Genomic DNA, 25,467 nt, shown 5'->3' on the forward strand with positions numbered 1-25,467 from the left:
ACACACACACACACACACACACACACACACACATATATATATATATATATATATATATATATATCCCTAGTTGGCACCTTAGGGAGACATATTGGGGAGAAGTGTCTTCATTAGGGAGACAACTGGTCATTAAGGAGACAATTTTCGTGTCTCCATTGCGTAAATTGCCATTGAACATGTATTTTAAAATTTGCATATAAAACAAATGGAAATGTCTTCCAAATGACCCATCTAGGAGTATATATATATATATATATAGAGAGAGAGAGAGAGAGAGAGAGAGAGAGAGCAACAGCTTAACGTTGTAAAACCAACAGACGGAAAATTATGTTTCCTTCAAATCTCTAGGATGCCAAATGACCATGAGATGTTTCCGCTGATAATCAGTGTCAGTAGGATGCATCAGTCAGAGTGTGTTGCTTAGACTTTTGTACATAATGTAACAATGGAATGCTAAACCAACGATTTTAACGAGTTTAAACCTGGTTTCCATAATTATCGATTGCACTCTGTTCCATGGGACGACAAAAAAAAATCGCGTCTTTTGTTTTATAGAACGGTGAACAGAATGTTTAAAAAAAAGAGAAATTAATCATACAGCATTGGCTGAAAAATCGTCCAAACTCAGCGGATTTACCCCATTTATTTTGTACTCATTGATGTATTCACTCCGATATTGAAACAACTTTTTTGTAATAAACTAGCTGAACATCTGAATAATTATTATTATTGACATCTTAACTCATATGTACAACTAGTGCTCTTAAGCCATGGGTTAATTTCCTGTGGCTCCTGATTGAACGTATCGACTCGTGGTAACATTGATGTCTTTAGCAATTCATTAAGATTTCCTTTACATATGGGCCAAAAGTCAGTAGGGACTACATTCTGCATTATTTCATCAGCACAGTCTAACCCTTAATGTGCATGACTGAATGGTCCTCGAACGCGGCTAAAAGATTTGGTTACGTTTACTTCTTTCCCTCAATGAATATGTAGTTGACACTTCGCCACCGACGTTTGAAAGTCCTTACAAAGAGTGTAATGAAGAGGACCCAGTCACAAACCTAGAAAAGAAGACGGTCCTTGAACCAATCAGCACACGCTTTTGGCCGGAACCTTCAGCTGCCGACGCCGAAAGTAACCCCGTCACTGTAGAGTGAGTATTGATATGATCATTCTCTGAAAAAAAAAAAAAAACAAACAAACAGCGTAGTAGTAATGTAAGACGAAGCCGGAGAGACTGAAATGTTGTCAACGTTTACCGTGATTGAATGATACACATTGCTGAATCTTACCATGTTTACAAATTCAAATTCAAATTTAATGAGATACTTACCAGTAGACACCAGGGAAATTGAGAAAATCACCAGAGAAATAACAGTCAGGAATTTGGATGACGAAAATATTACAACAGTAAAAGAATAACAATGTCAATGTAAATGACAGAAGTACCAGTGACGTCAACAATATCATCATTTATGATTATAAAACGGGATATCATGATGTTGTGTGTGGTGGCTCTCAGAACATATCAAAGCGTGAAATTTTGTACAAATAAAACATCTTGACGACTTGAGATGCTGTTCAAATAGTTTGTACCACAATGACGGTTCCAAAGGATTTGAACAAGAGTCATGTAACCACATCGCAATCCCATGGTAAACTAGAACTGTGAATGTTCACAAGAGGGAAGGGATGTCAAGATTTTGGAGTTTGGGCTGGACGAAGAGTTAAAGTGATTACAAAATTAATGTGACCCTGCATCACAAAACCGCCAAAAAAAAAAGTCGTCAATCATGGAATTTAAGCTAAAGGGCGGATTCTGAAACAACAGACTCTGTATAACTCAATGAAATGGACTTTCCCCAACCTATCCAAACATTAGAAAGAAGGTGCTGGAAAGGTTCTGGAAAAGTGCTTACAGAGTGTTACGACCAAAATCACACTAAAAATGATCGCACCAAAGAACAATAAATTAATGTTCAGGCACGTTATCAAGAACAGTATTTTCGCTGTAAATCACTATCCTAGTACAATCAACAATTAGGCCTATGATCACTTACATAATTATAATTATATGTTACAGCTGAATGTAATCCCCTGGAAATGTCCAAGAGATGAGGCTTAACCCTATAAAGCCCAAGGGGGTGGGGGCACATTGTGCCCCCTCTACCATATTTTCGTTTGCCACTCCTACACCTTTTACCCGATTTCAACCAAATTTGGTGACTTTTCCTTAAATCTTATTGCAAACATTTTGATGTATAATTTAGCAATATCCGATATTGCTGGTTGCCATGGCAACCGTAAACTGACAACCATGTTCGTCAGATTTTGCATATTTTCTTTTCCAATTTCAGTTAACAATATAATAATTGATGAAATGGGAGTTTTCTTGGCTGTAATTTGCTAAAGGACCAAACAGTGAAGTAATTATGGTTGTGAATTACTCTGAAATGGTTTTCTTATTATTTCCTTTATTTTCATATGACATAGGCATCAAACAATAGATATAATAGAAATAATTGAAAATACAGCATTTTCCAAAGACTACCCTTTTATTTTGTGTTATCTTCACACAAGCTTTACCTGGGATATCATTTGTTTATCATATTATCAATTTGCAAACTTAAAATTTCAATATTTGGAAATATGAAATGTGACGCCAATATATGTATCCATTCCAAGCAATACATCATAGATTTCATATATTTCTTTATATTGTAATGAATAGCGCCCCCATATGTTGACCTTGAGAAATTTCAACCATAACAAATAGTGAAGGTTGACTTGCTTTTCCTTTGTGGTAAATATTAAAATGATTGATAAGAAATAAAAACATATATGCTGGGGATAAAGAAATACAAAGAAAAAAAAATGATTTTAGCGTATTTCCTATGTATTTCTTTATATTTTGGTAAATAGCGCCCTCAGTGGATGACCTTGAGAAATTTCAAATGTTGGGTCATGTAGAGTATGAGTTGCTCTATCCAGGTGCCAAATATGACGGTCATACATCACATAATAAAGAAGTTATATAGGGGGGCACAATGTGCCCCCCCCCCCCTTGGGCCTGGAAGGTGTCAAAGTAGCTTGGGCTTTATAGGGTTAAAGGTATTGTTTACCTTCGAGAGCAGTGATTAAAAAAATGTTCAAGTTATCACACGTGATGCATATGTGTAGGTCTGTTGTATCACTAAACATTATACCATATAAAAGTTTTGCAATAAAGCCTAAAATATGGAGAAATATCACTACTTTGCCTATTAAACCATAACTGTATAGGCGGTTTAGTCTAGAGACAATTTTATCTTAACTATTGTTCACATTTCGTTTATTTCACAATGCTTAACATTAATTATACTGATTAACTTTTTTTTTTGCGAAGGTGGTTTCTATCCCTAACTCACATTACAGAACAATTTTGAAACACTACAGCTCGGTTTTTGTTTCATCTGCAAATGGTAAATAATGCCTTTAATGCACAGATGAATGATTCTCGATGCAGAGTAAGTGATCCTCCCAGATGAACTCTCAGAGGTCACAGGTTACGGTAATCCATGTATAAATCTACGGTGAAGCGTGTCGTATCCAAATGTTGAGACCACCGTGTCCAGTCAGTTTGCAATAATCCAACAGGTAATTATGCAGCAAGTAATCCAGCAAATAATGCAATATAGGCGAATCAACTGTCCACAGCAAAATGTCTCCTAGGTCTTATCTCCACATAATGTAGCAAGTCTGCATGTAATACAGGTACTAAATAATGCAAGTCACTTCAGAGCCAGAAGTGACGAAACTCTCAGAGCAAAGGTGTTAGGTACTTTGACTACTTCGTAATTTCTGTAGCTTATATAATTCCCTTTAACTATTATTGAATATTCTGTTACTATCTCCAAACCAGGGCTATATACCTGTGAGTTCTATGTCCTTCCACACACCCTAGCTCATTGTCTAGTTATGTGTATGACATCATCCCTAACATAACGAACACAGAAAACCGGCCTACACACTGCAATTAAAGGAGACCTCCGGCTGATTTTCAGATTTTTGCATTTGAACAATTATAAATTGTGACCCTGCACCTCAAAACAAACAAAAAGTCGCCAGACATGAATTTTTAGTTAAGACCATATTCTGAAAGAGCAGACTTTAAGCTTTAAAATGATCTATAACTCAAGTCAAATGGACTCTCCTAACCTATCTAAATATTGGAAAGAAAGCACAAACTCAGGAAAAGTGTGAACTGAGAAAAGAGGCTCTGAAGTATACAGTGTCTATTCAAGCGCTTAATCTTTACCAAACCGTGCTGGCTGTGCGATGAATGGGACAAAAAACAGGAAGTAAACCACCAGAGTAACAACAATGAAGGGATTATCAGATTAAAATGAAATTAAGCATGCCTCATTAACACATTCTGTCCATAATTAATGCCAACTTTCATAGCATTAGCACTATCCTTTCAAAAGTTATTAGAGTTGAAAGTGAAGAGTGTGGACAAGGTTTTTCAGAAGTAAAAAAGGGATTCTAAAGACACACCTAATCACACTATTCTACCAAAAATGTTCGAGATTAGCTGCTAAAAAACACACTTTCCTGCCCGTTTTATGATACCAAATTTTAGCATAATGTAAAAGAAGACCCGCTCTTTCAGAAGATATGAAAAAGTCAAGTTCGGCTAGGTTGACCCATTTCACTTATTTTCAGTCCTCACGCAAAATCAGTGTGTGCGACTTTATGTTCGTTTTGAGGTGCACGGTCACAATTGATAGTTATACTGAGGACAGCGTTTCAGATTTTATGATAACTGGGATGAAGAATAAGAATATTTTCAAAATTTCGAACAAATTGCGATGAACAAGGATGATGACATGGCAGAGTCACCATAAGTATGCATGAGTTGGGGCTCAAGGAAGCAGAACAAAAGAAGAAGGCATGCATAGATTATACACAGGTGAACTCGCAAGCAAGCGGCATTGTAGTGGAATTACACTGCTACATTTCTGAAATATGTGAACCTCCTATGTCATCATCCTTGTTCAGTGTAATTTGTTTAAGGTTTTTCAAAGTATTGTTTCTCTGATCAAAAACCACAATAAATTCCACAAATCTATACATGGAGTTGTCGATTTATGTACTACACGATGTGAAATTATGAAAATCGTCTGGAATGTCCCTTTAAGTATGTACTGTACAGTGTATGCATTGACTCACAGTGTGTATTGATACACACACATAACATACTAAGGAATTCTTATATACACAACTACTGTACATACACGGGTGAAGGGAACGATCTGTATTGTGTGAGCTCTATTCTTTCACATGCATGCATGTGTAGCTCTACAAATCAGGGGTGGCGCTAAATTTTCCAAAGTGACGGGACCAACTTTACGGGAGCAGGGCTTTCGATTCGCTTTTGATGATGGGGGGGGGGGGGAATTTTGCTGCCACATTTTCTGGTGCCACTTCCGGGTTAATCGGCTGACAAGCATTACAAAAAAAAAGGTTTAACATTTTCTAGCGCCACTTCCGGGATTAATCGGCTGACTGGCAAAAACAAAGGGGGACTTGACATTTTCTGGTGACACTTTGGGTGACTGTTTACTGACATCGCCTGACAAGCAGAAAAGAGAGAGAGAGAGAAAAAAAAGAGAATTGTATAACCCTATAATTATTTCCTGAAAAAAAAAGTCGGGGCCCAAAAAGTGAGACCCCATATCTTCTGCAAAAAAAAAAGAAAAAGAAAAAGAAAAAAAGTGGGGGGCTCGCCCCCCCCCCCCCCCCCCCCCCCCCCCCGTTGCGCCGGCCATGCAAATAAAAACTTCTTCACAATTTTGGTCAGTCCAATGTGTGTACATGTATGCACACATTTAGACAACCATGTAATACATTATGTACATTCTCGACAAGAGAAGGGAGGCTGTGAAGTATAGGGTCTCCGTAATTTTATCTCACCCAGTATAGTGCTCTGCACATTGAGTAGGACAGAAAAAAGCAGGATATGAAACTCCGTAGAAACCATTGTAAATTAATTATTGCGTCATGCTGAAAGTTTGCATACATATTAAGCACATTCTATTGATAACTGATACCTTCTTTCCACACAATTACATGTCCTTTTAAAAGTTACAATAGAGTTGAAGGTGAAAAGTGTGTAGTGTCTTTTTTTAGAAATGACAAGTTACCTCTAAGATATATCTAATCACACAATTCGAGAAAAAAGAAAGTGTTCTAGAAAAACTGCAAAACAGACAGTAGAAGAAGAGTTATCGTTCTTTCAGAAAATATGAGAACGTAAGAGCTGACGAGGTTGACCTATTTCATCTATTTTGAGTTTTCACGGAAAATCGTGTTTTTTCCGTTGGTTTTGTTATACACGGACACAAATGGAATGCTAAATTAGGCATATAAAGGTTCTAAGAATGATTAATATCATCTCTACGTTCCCCACTCTTGTACTTTCATTATCCTTCCCACATCTCCACTGAAAATTCAGTTACTTTTATTCCGCTTCCTTTTTTGTCTCTATGCCGCAGGTTGTTAATCCCCTTACCGGAGGAATTCGGCGAAGGACTCCACGCGGTCTCGTACATTGCTCAAGACTCTGCTCCTGTGCCGAATCGAGCCATCTGTGTCTTGGTGTTTGAAGTAGAAAGTTAGTGGTCCTACATTTTCATCCACTTCTGTCTCATAATGAACCATACATTTGTATTCTCCCTTTGAAAGCCAAGTCATAGGAATAAGTAGAAGAGGCCTACTTCGTCGAGTCTTATGGTCATTCCTGTATTCCTCTACTGATTCACACGTTCATTGATTTTTCGCAAACAGTGACACATACTTTTTTTTTCCATTGCAAATTATTACATTATTACATTATTATTATTATTCTCTTTGTGTGTGTGTGTGTGTGTGTGTGTGTGTGTTATAGCAAAGAGACGACCCATAGACAAAATGAAAATTAACGGAAAAAGGGATTAAAGTTTTCTGAGACTTTGAACTTACGAACAAGTCCGACACTAGGCAAAAAAGGCCCACGAGATCGATACAGTTTATATTATACATTAAGCTCGTGATGTAAACAGTGTCGGACTCGTGGGCCTTGTTTGCCTGGTGACAGACTCATGGGTCGGACACATGGGCCTTATTTGCTTAGTGTCGAGCTCGTGGGCTGTATGACTAGTGGGCTGTGTGTCTCGTGGGCTGTATGTCTCATAGGCTGTGTGACTCGTGGGCCACGTGTATGTCTCGTGGGCTGTATGGCTCCTGGGTGTCGGACTTGTGACGTGCAGCCCTTCGAACCTACCTACATGTGTACATGTATGTGAAGAAATTACAATTTCAAGCACTAAACAGCGAGACGTAAAGGGCTCACACGGGTAAATAATTCCCCACAGAGACGTGTGTTAAAATTCAAATTTCAAAAAATTCTGTAAAATAGCTGGGAGAAATGAGGTGTTTCATTTTCACTAACCTGAATAAGTGAGATATTACCTTTCATCCATCAGATTGCCAGGGTGGGTTGTTCTGCTCTAATTCTGTCCAGGGGTCCGCAAAGCCAGACTACGAGTTCTTGTCACTCAAAAAATCACCTATTTTCCGTACACGTACCCAATGAAATATAGTCCCCTCAAATTCCATCAGAAAAGCTTTCATCTTCCAACCAAAATGCAGTTTGTAGAGGAATTCATACTCAATATCTACAGCTATTCAGTTTTTTGCCAAACTACGTCATTGATTTTTAATTATTTTTTTTCTTCATTTATTTTGGTATCTTTGGTACGAATTTGTGAAGGGGTCTGGGACAGTCCATTTTATTTACAGGTGTGAGCCCTGAAGCGCAAGCGACGTCACAATCGCATTTTCTGTTCGGAGAGGGACAGAGAGCACTACATGTTGGATGGCGCGGTCTCCACATCCTCAATATTAATTGTCAGGAGGCCCAACCTGTCCCTGACCGGCTGCTTTTATCTCGTTTCGTTTATATAGGATAAATCTCCACTGATTATCTATTGTAATTTCAAAAGGCACGTTAATATACATTTCGGAAAAAGTGTCATCATTCAGTGCGAACGAATGAGTGGAACTTGACTTCACAAAACGTGATCGAATGGTATTCACTGCACAGCTCTTCTTCTTCTTCTTTTCTTTTTTTGATATTCTTTCTCTGCCTTTCTGCCATTTTCTTTTGCTACATCTCTTATTTGTGTTTGCCTTTACATGCCTACACTGTGGCCATGTTTTACATGTTAATCGTTACAGTTCTGAAATGTCCTGCTCGTCCACACCCACCAAATGGCTACCATGATTGTTCCTCTACATATGATGCTACGGTAGACACTGTTTGCCATTACAGCTGTAGACAGGGTTTTACCCTAGAGGGCGTAAGAGATCAAGTGTGCGCTGAATTTGGGACGTCCAACACTGTTGACTGGGTCTCCAACCCCCCGACATGCCAAGGTATTGCTGATCGCTGTTGATAGGAACGGGTATCGCGAGATGATCGTTTTCATCCAGTATTTTTAGTCATTCTTCATTTTGTCTGAATGTTATTTTCATGAATACTGATAATAATGGAAATGATAATGATGATCATGATAATGATAATATCAATAATGGTGTTGATAATAGAACTGTGATAATGATAATAATGATAATGATGATAAATAAATGATAAGAAGATGACAATATATAAACTTGATGAATTTTTCGTTCTTCCCCAGAAATATCGTGCCCTTCTCTCGCGGCGCCATTGAATGGTCATTTGACATGCACGAATTCAAAAGTCTATAACAGCATCTGTTCCACTCGGTGCAATGACGGCTATTCGCTCCCGCTGGGTTCTTCCAGAGATCGGGTGTGTTTGGCAAACGGATGGACAGGTGTCAGTGTGTCTGAATGTACAGGTGAGTATTGGTTGGATTTGTTTAAAGTCATAGTTTGATCTTATTTGGAGAAGCACTGACGAAATACAAAAGAAATTAGGCAAACAAACATCCAATTTACTACAAAACTCGGTTTTTATTTATTTTGTTTCATCGTTACAGAGTTTGTCTTGGCATTAGCTTCAAAATCAATCTATTGCAAGTACCGCATTTCAGCTTCATGTCGCTAACCAGAACTTTCATACTATATAGTCTGACAATGAAATAGATATTGATTTTTTTTTGTCAATAGTAGTTATAAACATTTCAGGATTAAATCAAGTGACATGTTTTCAAACGTGGCAATTTTAGCGGTTTTAAGGGAAATAATATGACTGCAGCCTGAACGCTAATCAATGTCAGTTAATAGTTTTCTTTTCCCAGTCGCATGAGATTGCAAAATTAAGCAAATACTGTTCTGGAATTTTAACTCAAGACTGCTCCCATCCCACCCCCACTTTCCTTTATCCTCATCGACAGACACAACCGGGCCATCGTTTAACAACTGTCCAGGAAGCGAACCCCCCATTTACGCGCCGCCAGGACAAACCCAAGCTGTTGTTGACTGGATAGTGCCCTCAGCAACTGACAATTCAGTGGCGACTGTTGATGTCATCCAAGTCGAAGGTCCGCCACCAGGAACGGCGCTCGATCCGGGCATCTACACGATTCGATACACGGCCGAAGACGGAGAGGGGAACGTTGCCGAGTGTGCCTTTACTAGAATTGTTCAGCGTACGTCAACCTCTTACTTTGAAACGGTTACTGTAACAGTAATAGAAACGTTGATTATGAGAATGCCTAACGCAAAATGATAGAAACCATAATAAACCGTTAACGATAATGCTACTAATCTCTACTTACAATCATACATTAGCCACAACAACGGTACTAATGTGATATTTTCCAATAAGGTAATAATGATAACTACTTATAATCATAAATCACAGTTACAACCATAGCAATGATGACAACAGTCGCATTTCAAATAGTATCATATTCATATAGCAACGATTATGTGATACTTCATATTTTGATGATTACAAATTACGCACTTGTTTACTCTAAAGGAGCATAATCGTAATCAGTAGTTGCTACGCTATTACAACTGGCAAATTAATAAATACAATAAAGGGTAATACAAATGCAGAAATAAACCAAACCAAACCAAACCAAACCAACTCACACATTTGAAAAGCCAAAATTGTATTGACTGTCTAACATTAAAACTGTTTTGTGAAAATTAGCAAAACTTACAACTTTCCTAATTTGTATCCGTGTTTGATCAAATTTCACTCCGGTACTTTTGAACTATTGCTCTTTCTTTTCAGACTAACGTTTAACTTGTCAGAAAATAATTGTCCTATAAAAACACTTCTCCGCACGCTGTAAGTATAACCTTGTTGTCTCGCCGTGTTTCTTCTGTATGTGGCTATTACCAAGCAGTAATCCAGTGTAGTCCATTACCGATTCGACCTGGACTAGAAACATACTGTAGCGCCAGTACTTACCGCGGCTCACAGTGCACATTCTCCTGCAGCACTGGCTTCAGACTTGAGGGTCACAGCTCGACCACATGCGAGAAGCGAAACACACGAGGGGAGTGGACACACCAACCTCCCGAGTGCCTTGGTAGGTCAGACTCGAACGACAAATCTGCCTAAATGGGGTTTTGAAAAATATGCCCTGCATATAATATCACCGACGTGTATGACGCGTACGGAATTGTACATTTTATTGCTTTCTTTGTTATTATCAATCACCATCATCACTTACATTTTTTGAATTTGTATGAAATTCTTTAAAAAGGCTTTGTAAAGTATTTTTCAAGATTATTGTTGATTCACTTCTGGTACAGTTTTCTTTCATTTATTCATTATTTTGTTCATTTATTCATCCATTTCTTTTTAATCTCATTTCCATACAACATGTATATTACTAATGTCAAAATTGTAGCATACATTATTCTAAGTAACATATAGTATAGAGTGTGTGTGTGTGTGTGTGTGTGTGTGTGTGTGTGTGGAATAACCCTTGACTGACCCGGAATGACCACAGGGCTTATAGAAATATAAGGGCTGCCTACCCACTTTCACTTATAACAGATTATAATGGTTTGGCGTGTATTCCCTTGAACTGTGCAGCATGTATTTGTGTTTGCTATGTTGCACCAAGCAGGGGCTATTAACTAGTATAATTATGATTCCCTTGTGATTTTTTTATTTCATACACACGTCACATTGCAATGTGCTTTCACATTGACTGATGAATCCATAGGGGTAGTTTTATAAGAGGTTTGCCAACAGTGTCAGCTACAGTGATCTAAACCGCCCGGAAGACAAACAGGAACTCGACTCTCGCTGCCTGAGCCTGACAAATATAAGGGGAATTCCACACAAAAACAAATTCATGAAAATTACACATTTCATCAACTTGATACTGACATATGCTAAGGGTTTCAATTATTCCCCCTCCTTTCTGAAAGCGGTTAGTCAAGTGCTCTTTCATTATGCTAGAAAAGTAAATTTTTGTCACTGAAAGTTCTGTCTTTCAAATTTTTCAGTCTGTTTTGTGTGCTTTCACATTCTGGTATGCCTGATGAATCTATACGGGTAGTTTCATAAAAGGTTTGCCAACAGTGTCAGCTAAGTGATCTAAACCGCCCGGAAGACAAACAGGAGCTCGACTCTCGCTGCCTGAGCCAAAAATGTTTTGATTTGATACTTCAATGTCCGGACATGATTTATGTGACAATCGCGTGTTCATAGCAAGATGACATAACTCTATGCACAATACATAGGTTTGTACATTCATTAACATACACATTATGTATCCCTCTTTAATTATTTAGTCACATTAAAATTATGATCAATTTTGTTTCTTTGGGGTTTTTTGCGATCTGTACCGATATCATTAGGCTGATCTATAAGTAACTTTGTAGAATGTTATAACTATGCAACAGTGTTCAGAGAGTAATTATTCATCATGTCGATATAATCGTGATTATGACATTTTGTAATAAAACGTCATTCTAGAAATTTAGCAACGTAAGCAAAATCGCAAGTAATAATTAAACTTTTGAAATGACTTAATTTATCCAATGTAAATTAATAATTTACTTCTACTTGTGTACGTGTGTGTGTGTGTGTGTTTGTGTGTGATGGAATGAGACACTTACAGTAGGAGGGCCTATACATTTTCACCTCGCATTATTTCCTTTAAGCATTCCATAAAATGGTTGTCCCAAAGAAAACAGTGACATCAACAACTGTGCCATGAAGCAACGTCAATGTAACAATTCACATAACTTAACTGTTTTTAATGATTTCTGTTGTGCTGAATCCTACCGTCAGAACTACACTGTACGGACATAGCGCCCCCAGAGAACGGGTTTTTCTGCCAGGGAGTGCGCTGCCCCACAGTGCATGGCGCCCTCTGCTGCCTGGAATGTCTCCCAGGGTACAGGATTGCAAATGACGTCAGTGGGGTGTTGCAGTGCGCTGCGCAGATCGGTTCGGAGCAAGCCAACTGGATTGGGGAGCAACCGATTTGTGAAGGTGATAACAGTTATCTCAATTTTCTGCATACAAACAAACAGGCATACAGACGTCTCTCCCCCCCCCCCCCCACCGCCCCCTCCTCCCCTCCCCTCCCCTCCCTCTCTCTCTCTCTCTCTCTCTCTCTCTCTATATATATATATATATATATATATCTTATACAATATTATAATGTATATGATATGGTTTATATATATATATATATATATATATATATATATGTGTGTGTGTGTGTGTGTATGTATATTTTTATTATATATATTATATTATATACAATAATCATGTATGTATACACCACTGGAGTTCCAGGGGACTAGCCACATGCTTTCTTGAGTATAGGGATGAGTCTGACATAGGGATACCACTATGAGTTACAAACACATAATCACTTTGATTAGATATATGATAAAGTACCTTGTAATACACACAAACAGGAATAATGATGATCTACAAATATTTGCGTTTCTTCATTTCTGATTCAGTTGCTATTATCAAATGAGTCAGCTCATGTTTTAAAAGTCATCATCGACGATAATGTCTTTTTATGATCAAGATATCACATGCTTGTTTGTTTGTTTGTTGTTGTTATTGTTTTAAGTTTGAGAACCATGCTGAAACCATTATAATAACATTTTCCCGGACTGGAATTCGCATAGGGAACTATACCACGTAACAGAGAACCCTGTATTTTATTACTTTTTTTTTTTCTTGCACGCCAGTGCAAACATGCGCCGTCCCCTACCTGGACGGTGGGTTGATAGTCTCCAATCAAAACTCATCCTGCGCCATGTCGTCAGTAGTGCCTGCTGGAGAAAGTTGTGAGCTGACCTGTAGAGAAGGGTACGTCATGACGGGGCAAGCTATCATCGGGTGTGGTCAGTACGGCTCCTGGCTGCAGCCAACACCTACATGTGAAGGTACGAGGTATTGAGGCGCTGTACCACTTAAAGGAAACCAAAAACCAAAGAGAAATGTGGATTGAGTGAAAGCAGCAACATTAGTCGAACACATCAGTGAAAGTTTGAGGAAAATCGGACAATCGATGCAAAAGTTGTGAATTTTTAAAGTTTTGGTGTTGAAAACACCGGATGAGGAGACTACTAGAGGTCATGACGTCATGTGTGGAAGACAATCTAAAGAAAATATGAAGAGAATTCCACAAAAATTCATTTTTTTTTCATGAAAATTATACATTCCATGAACTTGATACTGACATATGTTAAAGGTAGCAATTATTCCCCCTGCTTTCTGAAAGCGATTAGTCAAGTGCTCTTTCATTTTGACCAACATTTTTCTTTTGACCAACATTTCCAACAGCGATTGAATGTGAAGCAGACGCTTTACCAACACCGGCAAACGGGGGCAAATCCGGGTGTTTTTCGAGAAAGGAGCGATACGGCACGACCTGCACACTATACTGCAATGTAGGCTACAGCCCGGCCGTGCCTGTAGCTCGGACGTGTATTGCCAATGAACATAACATTGGTGTCTGGAATGGGGGGACTATTTCTTGTTCAGGTAAGGGATACTTAAAGGTTTATTGGAGATGGGAGGGAGACCATATTAAATCAATTACTTTCTCCATCCCAGTGCCTTTCACCTAGGTAGTTTGATTTTGTTTGCTTGTTCGTTTGTCTGTTTGTTTGTTGGTTGGTTGGTTATTTTTGCTTTTATTTTTTAGGAGGGGAAGGAACTCTTGCTTGGATTATGTATTTTGTCATGACAGTGAGTGATGTTATCTATTCAGTAAGAATAAGTGGAATAGAGGTTTTTTATCTCAGTGTACCATTAAGACCAGTAGAATGTTATTTTTGCCGGCTCCCATGTATGGACATTATGACATTCCGTTTTGAACACCCGTCCTCGCTCGAGGAATGATAGATGTCATTTCGTGGTTAGCCAAAGTAATGAACAGCCATTCATCATATATTGTTGCTGACCATGTTATTAATGGTTATGGTAGAACTCTTTATAAAATCGTTGGTTTTGCGTAGGATTGAAAATTTGTCTTCAGTAAATCCTACTTTATTATAATCGTTGCATCAGGGATAATGAAACATTCCTTACACTGTTGTAGGTTTGGTTTCACTTGCTTTTTATTGTATGCACTATTCATGGAATCTTTTTTAGTCGTGAGGTGTGATCCCCTGCAGCATCCCTCCAATGGATTCATCGCATCGTGCAGTAAGAACGGGAACAATTTTTCCGTAATAGGCTATCAGGAGTTCAACAGCGTCTGCCAATCGAGATGTGATGAAGGTTATACCGCCCTCTACAGTCAGTCAAGGCGATGCCGACAGGACGGCACGTGGGATGGTGTAGATCAGCGTTGCGTTGGTAACGAGACAAATCATCCTCATGAAAAGCGAATGGCAATGCTCACCCAATGATCACTGTACACCTTACTATTCTGTATGATGTGTTGAATCAAAAATAATCATCGCCGAAATGTTTTAATCCTGTAATTCAGATTTATTCAAAACTCAAAAACCTTTGGCCTATACACGATGTACAACAAAAGACATGTCCACATTTTCTGTTGCTTAATCTGTCACCAATAAGGAGGATTGAAATAAAAAATCAGTTCTTTGAAGTTATTTATGAATGTCAACATCAAGTAGACTGAGACTTAAAAAAAGAATAAAAGATAAGAAAAAAAGGTGACATTGCATTTGAAGAGAAGATGTACATCAAATCGTCATTGTCTTAACATGCTTTGTCACGTTTGTATTTCTTACTAATTTATTGGTTGTATTCATCTGGAAATCATTTTTTTTTCTGAATGTTTTCTTTGTACTGTCTTATAATCTCTTTGAGACTTCATTGTAAATTGAGTTTTAAAGTATCAAAAGAGAAGAGACGAGGGTTAGAATACAAAAAAAAAATGAAAACTCTGCTGCACAGTAATGGTAAGCATCAATCATTATTCCATTAAACTCTGCTGCACAGTAATGGTAAGCATTGATCATATTCCATTAAACTCAGCTACACAGTAATGATAAGCATCGATCATATATTCCATTAAACTCTTCATATTCTATTAAACCCACTTTTGTGTGTGGATAGATTGAAGTATTCTTTACGAATGTACTGTTTTGCTGAAAGTACAGCTTTGCTTGATTTCACTATAATTGTGTTATGCTGAATCGTGGATTTTGTAATATACAGCTGTATGTGATTTGAGTTGTCATGAATTTGTTTCGAATATGGAATCAATAAAAAGGTTATGGAAAAAAAAAACTCTGCTGCAGAGTAATGGTAAACATCGATCATATTTCATCTCATGATGATGGGTTCCGTTTCTATCCTAATCCTTTGTTGTTGTTGTTGTTGTTTTCAGACGACACAGATCCAGACCTACAGTGTCCTTCTGATAAAGTCTTGTTTGCCAGTGAAGGTCAGCTTACTGCTTTCGTACAATATGACCAATGGGAACCAATCATTGTGAGTATTTTAGTATACGAATAATTTATGAGTTGTGAGTGCATAGGGCACGAATATCGCACGAGGCGCGAGATAAGCCACTGGTCTATTCAACAAGGCGCGTAACGCCGCGTTGAATAGACCAGTGGCGAATCTCGCGCCGAGTGCGGTATTACGTGCCCCAATGCACGAACAAAATCATAAATTATTCGTTTTATACAACACCTTGTCCACAATCACAGTACTAAATTAGTGACCGCTAACTCAGGAAGGCCCAAAATTAAATGTAACAATTAGGCCGAGAATTGTAAACCACCCTGTGTACTGCTTTCAAACACTCGTCATGATTCGACCACACAGTCACAGGAATCACAAACTCCGCAGGGTCTATACCCATTCTACCCTAACGTTAGATCGAGTTAGGCCTGACTGTTAAGCCTACCTGAGATGTCGGTAGATCTAGTAGTAGGTCTAGGCTTTCTCTATTTCCGAAAATGATTTTGTATAAAAACACAGAAAAATAATCAAATTACGGTTTCTCAACTTGAAATGAAGTCTTGATTTTGGGATCACTGTGGTCCACGTAGCAGATCAGAGTCAAAACTAAAAACACAGCAGTAGGTAACTAGGTAGGCCGCAATACATGCAACTATAGCTAGGTAAAGTAGCTGCGCGTACACGTTAATGTTGCAGTACTCCGCCGCGACTGGTCTGTTTATCGGCAGCGCATCGCAGCGCAGCCGGCCAGCACGTACAATGTAGTTTGCTGGCGCTTTGCTGCTGTGAGCCACAGAACTCTGTGAGCGGCCATGCATTAGTAGCCCCCCACGAAGCCGTGCTATAGTACCTTCGAGCCATGCAATAGGCCCATGCCAGGGGCCTATTGTATGGCTGTCACTCTCAATGAGTTTGGTAGGTATTTTCTATTGAATGTCATGTGACATGTTCTTGGCCAATCACAATTCGAGATCATTCTGAGGTGTTGTATAATACGTAATGTCTTTAGCAAGTCACGAGTAAAATCCAGTGTAGTGTCGGAAAACTTTTTGAAATAAAAGAAATTCCTATATGGAGCATCCATTGCATTTCTACAATACACCTACGACGAGGGTAGCGCCACACTACTGATGTGTTGCTGACTGGTATCATGAAGGAGGAACTATAGTTATACCTTTCTGTAAATTGGTATTGGCATCAACTAAACAGGTACACACTGGATAACCAGACTGCATTACATATAAATGATATACACACCCTTGTCGCTGCACAGCATGTCGCGACAGCCGTGCTTTGCACGTCGTCTGGTCGGGCTGCATTAATTGATAGCATGCATTGGTCTCGTCACTCGCTGAGGAGTGGGTAATGGGGTGAAAATGAAAGTATAGAGGTTTCGTGAACCTCGATTGACATGTTTTTGCGTCGGTATTTTCACGTTAGATTAAGTGGTTATGGGTTTTATCAATAATTATGCACTGCAGGCATTGGACGCAGGTCGTCAAATAAGGGCTAACCTTCATGCCGTTGATTCCAAAGAAGTGAGTGATCGTCCACCAACCAATCTCACAGAAGGTGACCACACCCTTGTCTACAAAGCCGAGGATTTGTCAAGAAATTTTCAAACATGTTCTTTCAACGTTGAAGTCAAAGGTATGTACAATTGCCTTTTTTTTGTAACGGAACAACCAAATCGGAAGCAGACAAACAGAAGATAAGCCGTAGATACATTATGTTACGTAAGGTGCTAATTGCTGTTCTTTCTATGTGTTTTTTTCCACAAAGAAATTTTATTCACTTAAACATTCAGGTACAAAATAAATGTCACAAATAATACAAAATTGACAGGCAGCTACAAAACCTCTAAATGATATGAATACGATTCCAAGTGATGTTAGATACAGTATACCTTTAGGATTTTTTTTTTTCAGACATATATTCGTCTACTTTCTTCGCTTGCTTTAAAAATGGACGAAATTGGCTAAAATGTAATAGTTTCTTTTTATTTCTTACAGAATATATAAAGTATTTTGCATACAGATAAACCACGTTGTAACACTGGGTTTTCGGAGAACCAAGTATGAAAGCACTTTTAGCAATTTGAGTTTCATTCTGTAACATAATTTCCTGTATTTGAGCAATAAACCTTTGAGTAACATCGCATTCCCAAAACAAATGTTCAATTGTTTCTGTGGAGCTCGAACAAAACGTACAGAGGTCTGTGTTAGATAGTCCCGTTGCAAAAAGTAAGTTCATACTGAAAAGAACGAAGCGTTTGATTCAGGGTTGGTATATAAGGAACATGATATATTTAAATCCAGGTTAAGTTTTGGTTTGCATGAATAACTAAAAAATACTCTAAGAATTACAACAAACACCATATTTAGCCCAAAACTGTTCAAAACTTTAAAAAGATGAACCATCATCACTCAATATTTGTTTAATCTTTAATACACCCCTTTGAGACATAGCTTTCTTGAAAACAATCTCATTATTTTCACACTGGTTTTTTCACTTGTTCTAGAGGTAAATTAAGGGAAAAAGTATGTTCACACCAAGCCTTAAGAATTTCACGTATAAAACAGCTTTGATTCAAACTGATCTTTTTTTCTGTTCCGGCCATATTACAATACCAAGTTATATTATCCCCTAAATTATCTAGATGATGTTCAAAAGAATTCCATTTTCCTCTGTTTTGCTCTTTTAGTATTCTTTTCACCCAGGTGATGTTAAATCCAGAAATTATGGGTAGAAAATGAAACATCTTTAAACCTCTTTGACAATAATCTCCAATTATTGTTCGTCGGTTAATTTAATCTGGTTTATCATCCCAGATAAAAGAAAATACTATTTGTTCTATTTCTTTTATAAACTGTGCTGGTGGAGAAGGTAATACCGAAAACAGAAACAATAATTGGGAAAGAGCCAAAAATTTCATTATAACAATTTTCCCGATGGGGGTTAAATGTCTTCTCGGCCAAATTTTCAAAATATCCAACAGCTGTTCTTTTTACACTCGACCTCCACTGACTGCACAGCTCTGTTAAGCGAAGATAGAGTACAAACGGATAAGTGTTATGAAGGAAAGTCTTGAAATCAAGTAAAATTTAGAAATGTCACTCACTGCGTTCTGCTGAAAACATCCTGACATCCGGACAAGATAAAATCATGCTCAATGTGCTCTGTTAACAAGGTTAAGCGATGGTAGCACGGGATCGTTATAATATATATATTATATATATATATAGATAAGTAACAAAGCTGCAACAAAGTTCATGCTGTATTCACCAACGGTTTATTTCTTGACACAAATTTTCGGGCGTCTCGCCGCCCTTTCTCAAGTGTTGATACTGAGAGAACAATAACAAAATTAAGCCATAACAATATATTGCAACCGTGTTACTAAGGATGCGCGCTTTAACGCATCCATGCTAGGCATCCTAACACCCAGCGCGCATCCTGGCAACAGTACAATGTTACGTCATAATGAAATTACAATGAGTATAAAGCATACATGAAAAAAATTGGCACGACTGATACAGAAGTAATTCCTCTGAATACGCAGCTGCGGTGGTAATGTAAAAGCAGTGCATTATTTCTTTCAAAATTCAACATACACATAAATTAACTTTAATTCTAGTGTATAGATAATCTTTACATAATCTGAAATTATCATGATCAATATAAATTTTTTTTAAATCAAACTGAATCGTCACACTGATGGTTATGCAAAATATGTGCAAGCAGTTTACCATTCCTTTCAAACTTCAGCATACACATACATTAACTTCCAAATTCTGGTGAGTAGATAGTCTTTAAATAATCTGAGACTATAGCATGAATATGAAATACGTGAAAAATCATATTTTTCTTCTTTTGATTAAATAGATACGTCACAATACGTCTCGGAGTGGAAAAAAGACTGGTTCCAAGAAATGGTTAAAAGGAGCGTCAGCATTATATCACTCAAGCAATATAATGATAAGATCTATTGCAGCGGGGTAAACGGGAGAACATACAACAATAAGCGGCGCACCTACTTGTAAAAAGTGTAGTTCGTGAGCCATGATAGATCTATGTTCATGCCCTGTCCCTGGAAGCTTCGTGTGCGGATGATTGTTTTTAGTTCTTTCACGTGTCTTTCTTCAAATGCTTCCATGTCCTTGTATAAAATGCAACATTGCAGATCTGTTAGTGTGTGATTTGGTTTGTTGAAGTGTTGTGCGACTGGATGTTGTGTTTGACTTCTAATGATTGTGCTTTTGTGATTGTTGAAACGCTGTCTAAAATTTGTTGTTTCTCCGATGTAGACAGCCAGGGGACATTGCTTGCATGTAAGGCTGTATACTACATTCTTGCTGTTGCAGTCCCCTGACGTCGGATGGAGGGTGTGGCCGGAGCCAAGTGTGATATCTGTATCTGTGATTAGGTGAGCGCATATTTGACATCGTTTGTTTCCACATTTATGATTTCCAGTAGGATTGATTGTTCTGTTGACTCGAGATCGTGTAAGCAAACTCTTCAGGTTGCGTGGCTGTCGTTGTGCATGTAAGGGACGTGCTGTTAACTCGGGAGCTACCGATTGGACTTGTTTGAGAGTAGGCCATTCTTTCCTCACTTCCTTCATGAACTGTTGTGATGTGGGATGATATGTTGTTACAAAGACTTTGCGTGTGTGTGAGTCTTTGGGTTTCAGATTATCATGATGTAGTAAGGATGAGCGTCTTTTTGCTATCGCGCGGTCCCTACCTGCTTGCACAATGTCTAACGGGTACCCCGCTGCAACGAATTTTTGCCCCAGCTTCAAAGACGCATCCAGAAATTCCTTGTGATCAGAAATGATTCGTCTGTAGCGGAGCATTTGACTGTACACAATTGACCTCTTAATATGATTAGGATGGAAGCTGTTGTACGTAAGATACGTCTGTCTGTCTGTAGGTTTGTGGTAAACAGACGTGTTCAGCTTCCCTCCTTCTTTGCGGATAGTCACATCAAGAAAGTGTACTTCTGACCTAGAGCTGTCCATAGTAAATTTGATGTCGGGATGAACCATGTTGAGCTTGGAGTGGAACTCCGACAGCTGTTCGTCAGAATGGGGCCAAATGAGAAATATGTCGTCAATGTAGCGGACGAACATGCTAGGTTTTAGAGTTTCTTTCGAGAGGAATTCTTCCTCGAGTACGGCCATAAAAATACTGGCATACGCTGGCGCAAATTTAGTACCCATGGCAGTACCCTGAGTTTGTAGAAAGCATTCATCATCAAATGTGAAGTAATTATGTTTCAAGATGAACTGGGCAAGACGACAAATGTCTTCTATGGGCATGTCAGAAGAAGGGTCGTGTTTGGTCAAAAATCTACGCAATGCATTAACCCCATCGGAGTGAGGAATGTTCGTGTACAGACTGACGACATCCAAAGTGACTAGAGTGCAATTTGGAGGAAGCTGAATGTTGTCGAGTCTATTAAGAAAATCATTGGTATCTTTTACATAGCTCTCGACGTTATGTAAGACCCCTTGTAGATACTTGTCAATGAAAGCTGACATCGGTTCAGTAAGTGAACCTACACTGGAAACAATTGGCCGTCCAGGCGGAATGATCTTATGTTCTCTCGATAACTCAGTAATTTCGGAAGTTTCCAAATCTTCAGCATTTTTGTCAGTGGCATTTGCTACCATCGTCGGAAGTTTATGGATCTTAGGTAATGTGTAAAATCTACTAGTTACCGGCTTACTTGGTACAAGTTGTTTCGCTTCTCTCTTATCGATGTGTTTCAGGTTATTACAAAGAGTCTCAGCTTCCTTCGTGAACAAGCTCGTAGGGTCACTGTCAAGCTTCTTGTAGAATCTAGTGTCGGACAGTTGTCTTTCCGCCTCGTTGATGTAGTCCGCTGTATCCTGGATGGTGACGGCTCCCCCTTTGTCAGCAGGCTTAATCGTGATGTCAGCGTTGTCACGCAGGGATCGGATGGCGTCTTGCTGCTTCCGTGATATGTTCGATGAGGGTTCCCGTTCAGTCTCCTTCAGCAGCTTGTCGAGGTGTCTCTCCACATTGCTCACAAACGAGTCGATGAAGGGGTTTCTTCCGCTGGGAACAGCAGGGCGTCGCTTTTGATAGACTAGTTTCCTCGTCGGCCTAGGTTGCGACGCTTCTTCTTCCTCTGCCACTGCCTCTGATTCTGGGCACCTGTTTGCCGCGCGGAGTTCGGTTCGGCGGATTTTTTGCGTGAACTGGAAAGTGTCGGCACACAGTTGCACTTTATCGAGTTGCCTGTTAGGGCAGAAAGACATACCGAGACCAAGTACGCTCTCCTCCCCTTCAGACAAAGTGTAACTCGATAAGTTAACAATAGGCCTATTATTCCTCTCACTGTCACTAGCAGGAGATCTAGTACCTGTACCAGCAAGGAATGTTGACTCCTCGCGTAGTTTCTCCAGCTTTTTTCTTTTGCGGGCCATGCATATTCTCAGGTGGTTATTGTAATGCGAGTCTATTTGTGTAATGACTCTTGTCGCGTCAGAGTTCTCGCTACGGAGGATGTTGATGAGTAGTTCTTTCTGATTTCGTGATGTCTCCGTCAAACGCTTTTTCCTCTCGTAGGAATCTTTGAGAGCGGCGTTTCTCAGAAGAGCTGAGGCCTTGTTGACGATGTTGGTAGCGCGCTGGCTGTTGTACGTTGATCGCATTGGGTTCTTCAGACGAAATCCTTTCGGTATCAGGCCAAGTTTCTTCGTTGTAGAAAGGAAAAATATATCCGAATGTGTCTGGGCTAGTTTTGTCACAGTTCTCTCGGTTTTCCTTCGAGCGTGGAGGCAATTCGCATGTAGAATATCCATGTTGATAAGGTAGTCCACGTGTTGGCAAGATAAAAAGATAAGTAACAAAGCTGCAACAAAGTTCATGCTGTATTCACCAACGGTTTATTTCTTGACACAAATTTTCGGGCGTCTCGCCGCCCTTTCTCAAGTGTTGATACTGAGAGAACAATAACAAAATTAAGCCATAACAATATATTGCAACCGTGTTACTAAGGATGCGCGCTTTAACGCATCCATGCTAGGCATCCTAACACCCAGCGCGCATCCTGGCAACAGTACAATGTTACGTCATAATGAAATTACAATGAGTATAAAGCATACATGAAAAAAATTGGCACGACTGATACAGAAGTAATTCCTCTGAATACGCAGCTGCGGTGGTAATGTAAAAGCAGTGCATTATTTCTTTCAAAATTCAACATACACATAAATTAACTTTAATTCTAGTGTATAGATAATCTTTACATAATCTGAAATTATCATGATCAATATAAACATTCGATTTTTTTTAAATCAAACTGAATCGTCACACTGATGGTTATGCAAAATATGTGCAAGCAGTTTACCATTCCTTTCAAACTTCAGCATACACATACATTAACTTCCAAATTCTGGTGAGTAGATAGTCTTTAAATAATCTGAGACTATAGCATGAATATGAAATACGTGAAAAATCATATTTTTCTTCTTTTGATTAAATAGATACGTCACAATACGTCTCGGAGTGGAAAAAAGACTGGTTCCAAGAAATGGTTAAAAGGAGCGTCAGCATTATATCACTCAAGCAATATAATGATAAGATCTATTGCAGCGGGGTAAACGGGAGAACATACAACAATAAGCGGCGCACCTACTTGTAAAAAGTGTAGTTCGTGAGCCATGATAGATCTATGTTCATGCCCTGTCCCTGGAAGCTTCGTGTGCGGATGATTGTTTTTAGTTCTTTCACGTGTCTTTCTTCAAATGCTTCCATGTCCTTGTATAAAATGCAACATTGCAGATCTGTTAGTGTGTGATTTGGTTTGTTGAAGTGTTGTGCGACTGGATGCTGTGTGCCGACACTTTCCAGTTCACGCAAAAAATCCGCCGAACCGAACTCCGCGCGGCAAACAGGTGCCCAGAATCAGAGGCAGTGGCAGAGGAAGAAGAAGCGTCGCAACCTAGGCCGACGAGGAAACTAGTCTATCAAAAGCGACGCCCTGCTGTTCCCAGCGGAAGAAACCCCTTCATCGACTCGTTTGTGAGCAATGTGGAGAGACACCTCGACAAGCTGCTGAAGGAGACTGAACGGGAACCCTCATCGAACATATCACGGAAGCAGCAAGACGCCATCCGATCCCTGCGTGACAACGCTGACATCACGATTAAGCCTGCTGACAAAGGGGGAGCCGTCACCATCCAGGATACAGCGGACTACATCAACGAGGCGGAAAGACAACTGTCCGACACTAGATTCTACAAGAAGCTTGACAGTGACCCTACGAGCTTGTTCACGAAGGAAGCTGAGACTCTTTGTAATAACCTGAAACACATCGATAAGAGAGAAGCGAAACAACTTGTACCAAGTAAGCCGGTAACTAGTAGATTTTACACATTACCTAAGATCCATAAACTTCCGACGATGGTAGCAAATGCCACTGACAAAAATGCTGAAGATTTGGAAACTTCCGAAATTACTGAGTTATCGAGAGAACATAAGATCATTCCGCCTGGACGGCCAATTGTTTCCAGTGTAGGTTCACTTACTGAACCGATGTCAGCTTTCATTGACAAGTATCTACAAGGGGTCTTACATAACGTCGAGAGCTATGTAAAAGATACCAATGATTTTCTTAATAGACTCGACAACATTCAGCTTCCTCCAAATTGCACTCTAGTCACTTTGGATGTCGTCAGTCTGTACACGAACATTCCTCACTCCGATGGGGTTAATGCATTGCGTAGATTTTTGACCAAACACGACCCTTCTTCTGACATGCCCATAGAAGACATTTGTCGTCTTGCCCAGTTCATCTTGAAACATAATTACTTCACATTTGATGATGAATGCTTTCTACAAACTCAGGGTACTGCCATGGGTACTAAATTTGCGCCAGCGTATGCCAGTATTTTTATGGCCGTACTCGAGGAAGAATTCCTCTCGAAAGAAACTCTAAAACCTAGCATGTTCGTCCGCTACATTGACGACATTTTTCTCATTTGGCCCCATTCTGACGAACAGCTGTCGGAGTTCCACTCCAAGCTCAACATGGTTCATCCCGACATCAAATTTACTATGGACAGCTCTAGGTCAGAAGTACACTTTCTTGATGTGACTATCCGCAAAGAAGGAGGGAAGCTGAACACGTCTGTTTACCACAAACCTACAGACAGACAGACGTATCTTACGTACAACAGCTTCCATCCTAATCATATTAAGAGGTCAATTGTGTACAGTCAAATGCTCCGCTACAGACGAATCATTTCTGATCACAAGGAATTTCTGGATGCGTCTTTGAAGCTGGGGCAAAAATTCGTTGCAGCGGGGTACCCGTTAGACATTGTGCAAGCAGGTAGGGACCGCGCGATAGCAAAAAGACGCTCATCCTTACTACATCATGATAATCTGAAACCCAAAGACTCACACACACGCAAAGTCTTTGTAACAACATATCATCCCACATCACAACAGTTCATGAAGGAAGTGAGGAAAGAATGGCCTACTCTCAAACAAGTCCAATCGGTAGCTCCCGAGTTAACAGCACGT

General features: G+C 39.3%; 1 protein-coding gene across 1 annotated transcript in view; it reads left to right on the plus strand.

Moving 5' to 3' along the window:
* Nucleotides 1-349: 349 nt before the first annotated feature.
* The window catches only part of LOC139716421 (uncharacterized), a 77,784-nt gene continuing 52,666 nt past the window's right edge, over nt 350-25,467 (plus strand). The window contains exons 1-13 of the mRNA XM_071627967.1: nt 350-392; nt 1,000-1,159; nt 6,543-6,661; nt 8,266-8,463; nt 8,727-8,909; nt 9,408-9,662; nt 10,374-10,559; nt 12,281-12,484; nt 13,204-13,401; nt 13,802-14,002; nt 14,615-14,821; nt 15,825-15,928; nt 17,386-17,554. Coding sequence (XP_071484068.1) covers nt 350-392; nt 1,000-1,159; nt 6,543-6,661; nt 8,266-8,463; nt 8,727-8,909; nt 9,408-9,662; nt 10,374-10,559; nt 12,281-12,484; nt 13,204-13,401; nt 13,802-14,002; nt 14,615-14,821; nt 15,825-15,928; nt 17,386-17,554 — 2,227 coding nt within the window. The remainder of the gene's footprint in view (nt 393-999; nt 1,160-6,542; nt 6,662-8,265; nt 8,464-8,726; nt 8,910-9,407; nt 9,663-10,373; nt 10,560-12,280; nt 12,485-13,203; nt 13,402-13,801; nt 14,003-14,614; nt 14,822-15,824; nt 15,929-17,385; nt 17,555-25,467) is intronic.

This window comes from Diadema antillarum, unplaced genomic scaffold (genome assembly GCF_040938485.1).
Source record: "Diadema antillarum isolate AM-2024a unplaced genomic scaffold, OU_Dant_1.0 scf00000065, whole genome shotgun sequence".
Classification (NCBI taxonomy): Eukaryota; Metazoa; Echinodermata; class Echinoidea; order Diadematoida; family Diadematidae; genus Diadema; species Diadema antillarum.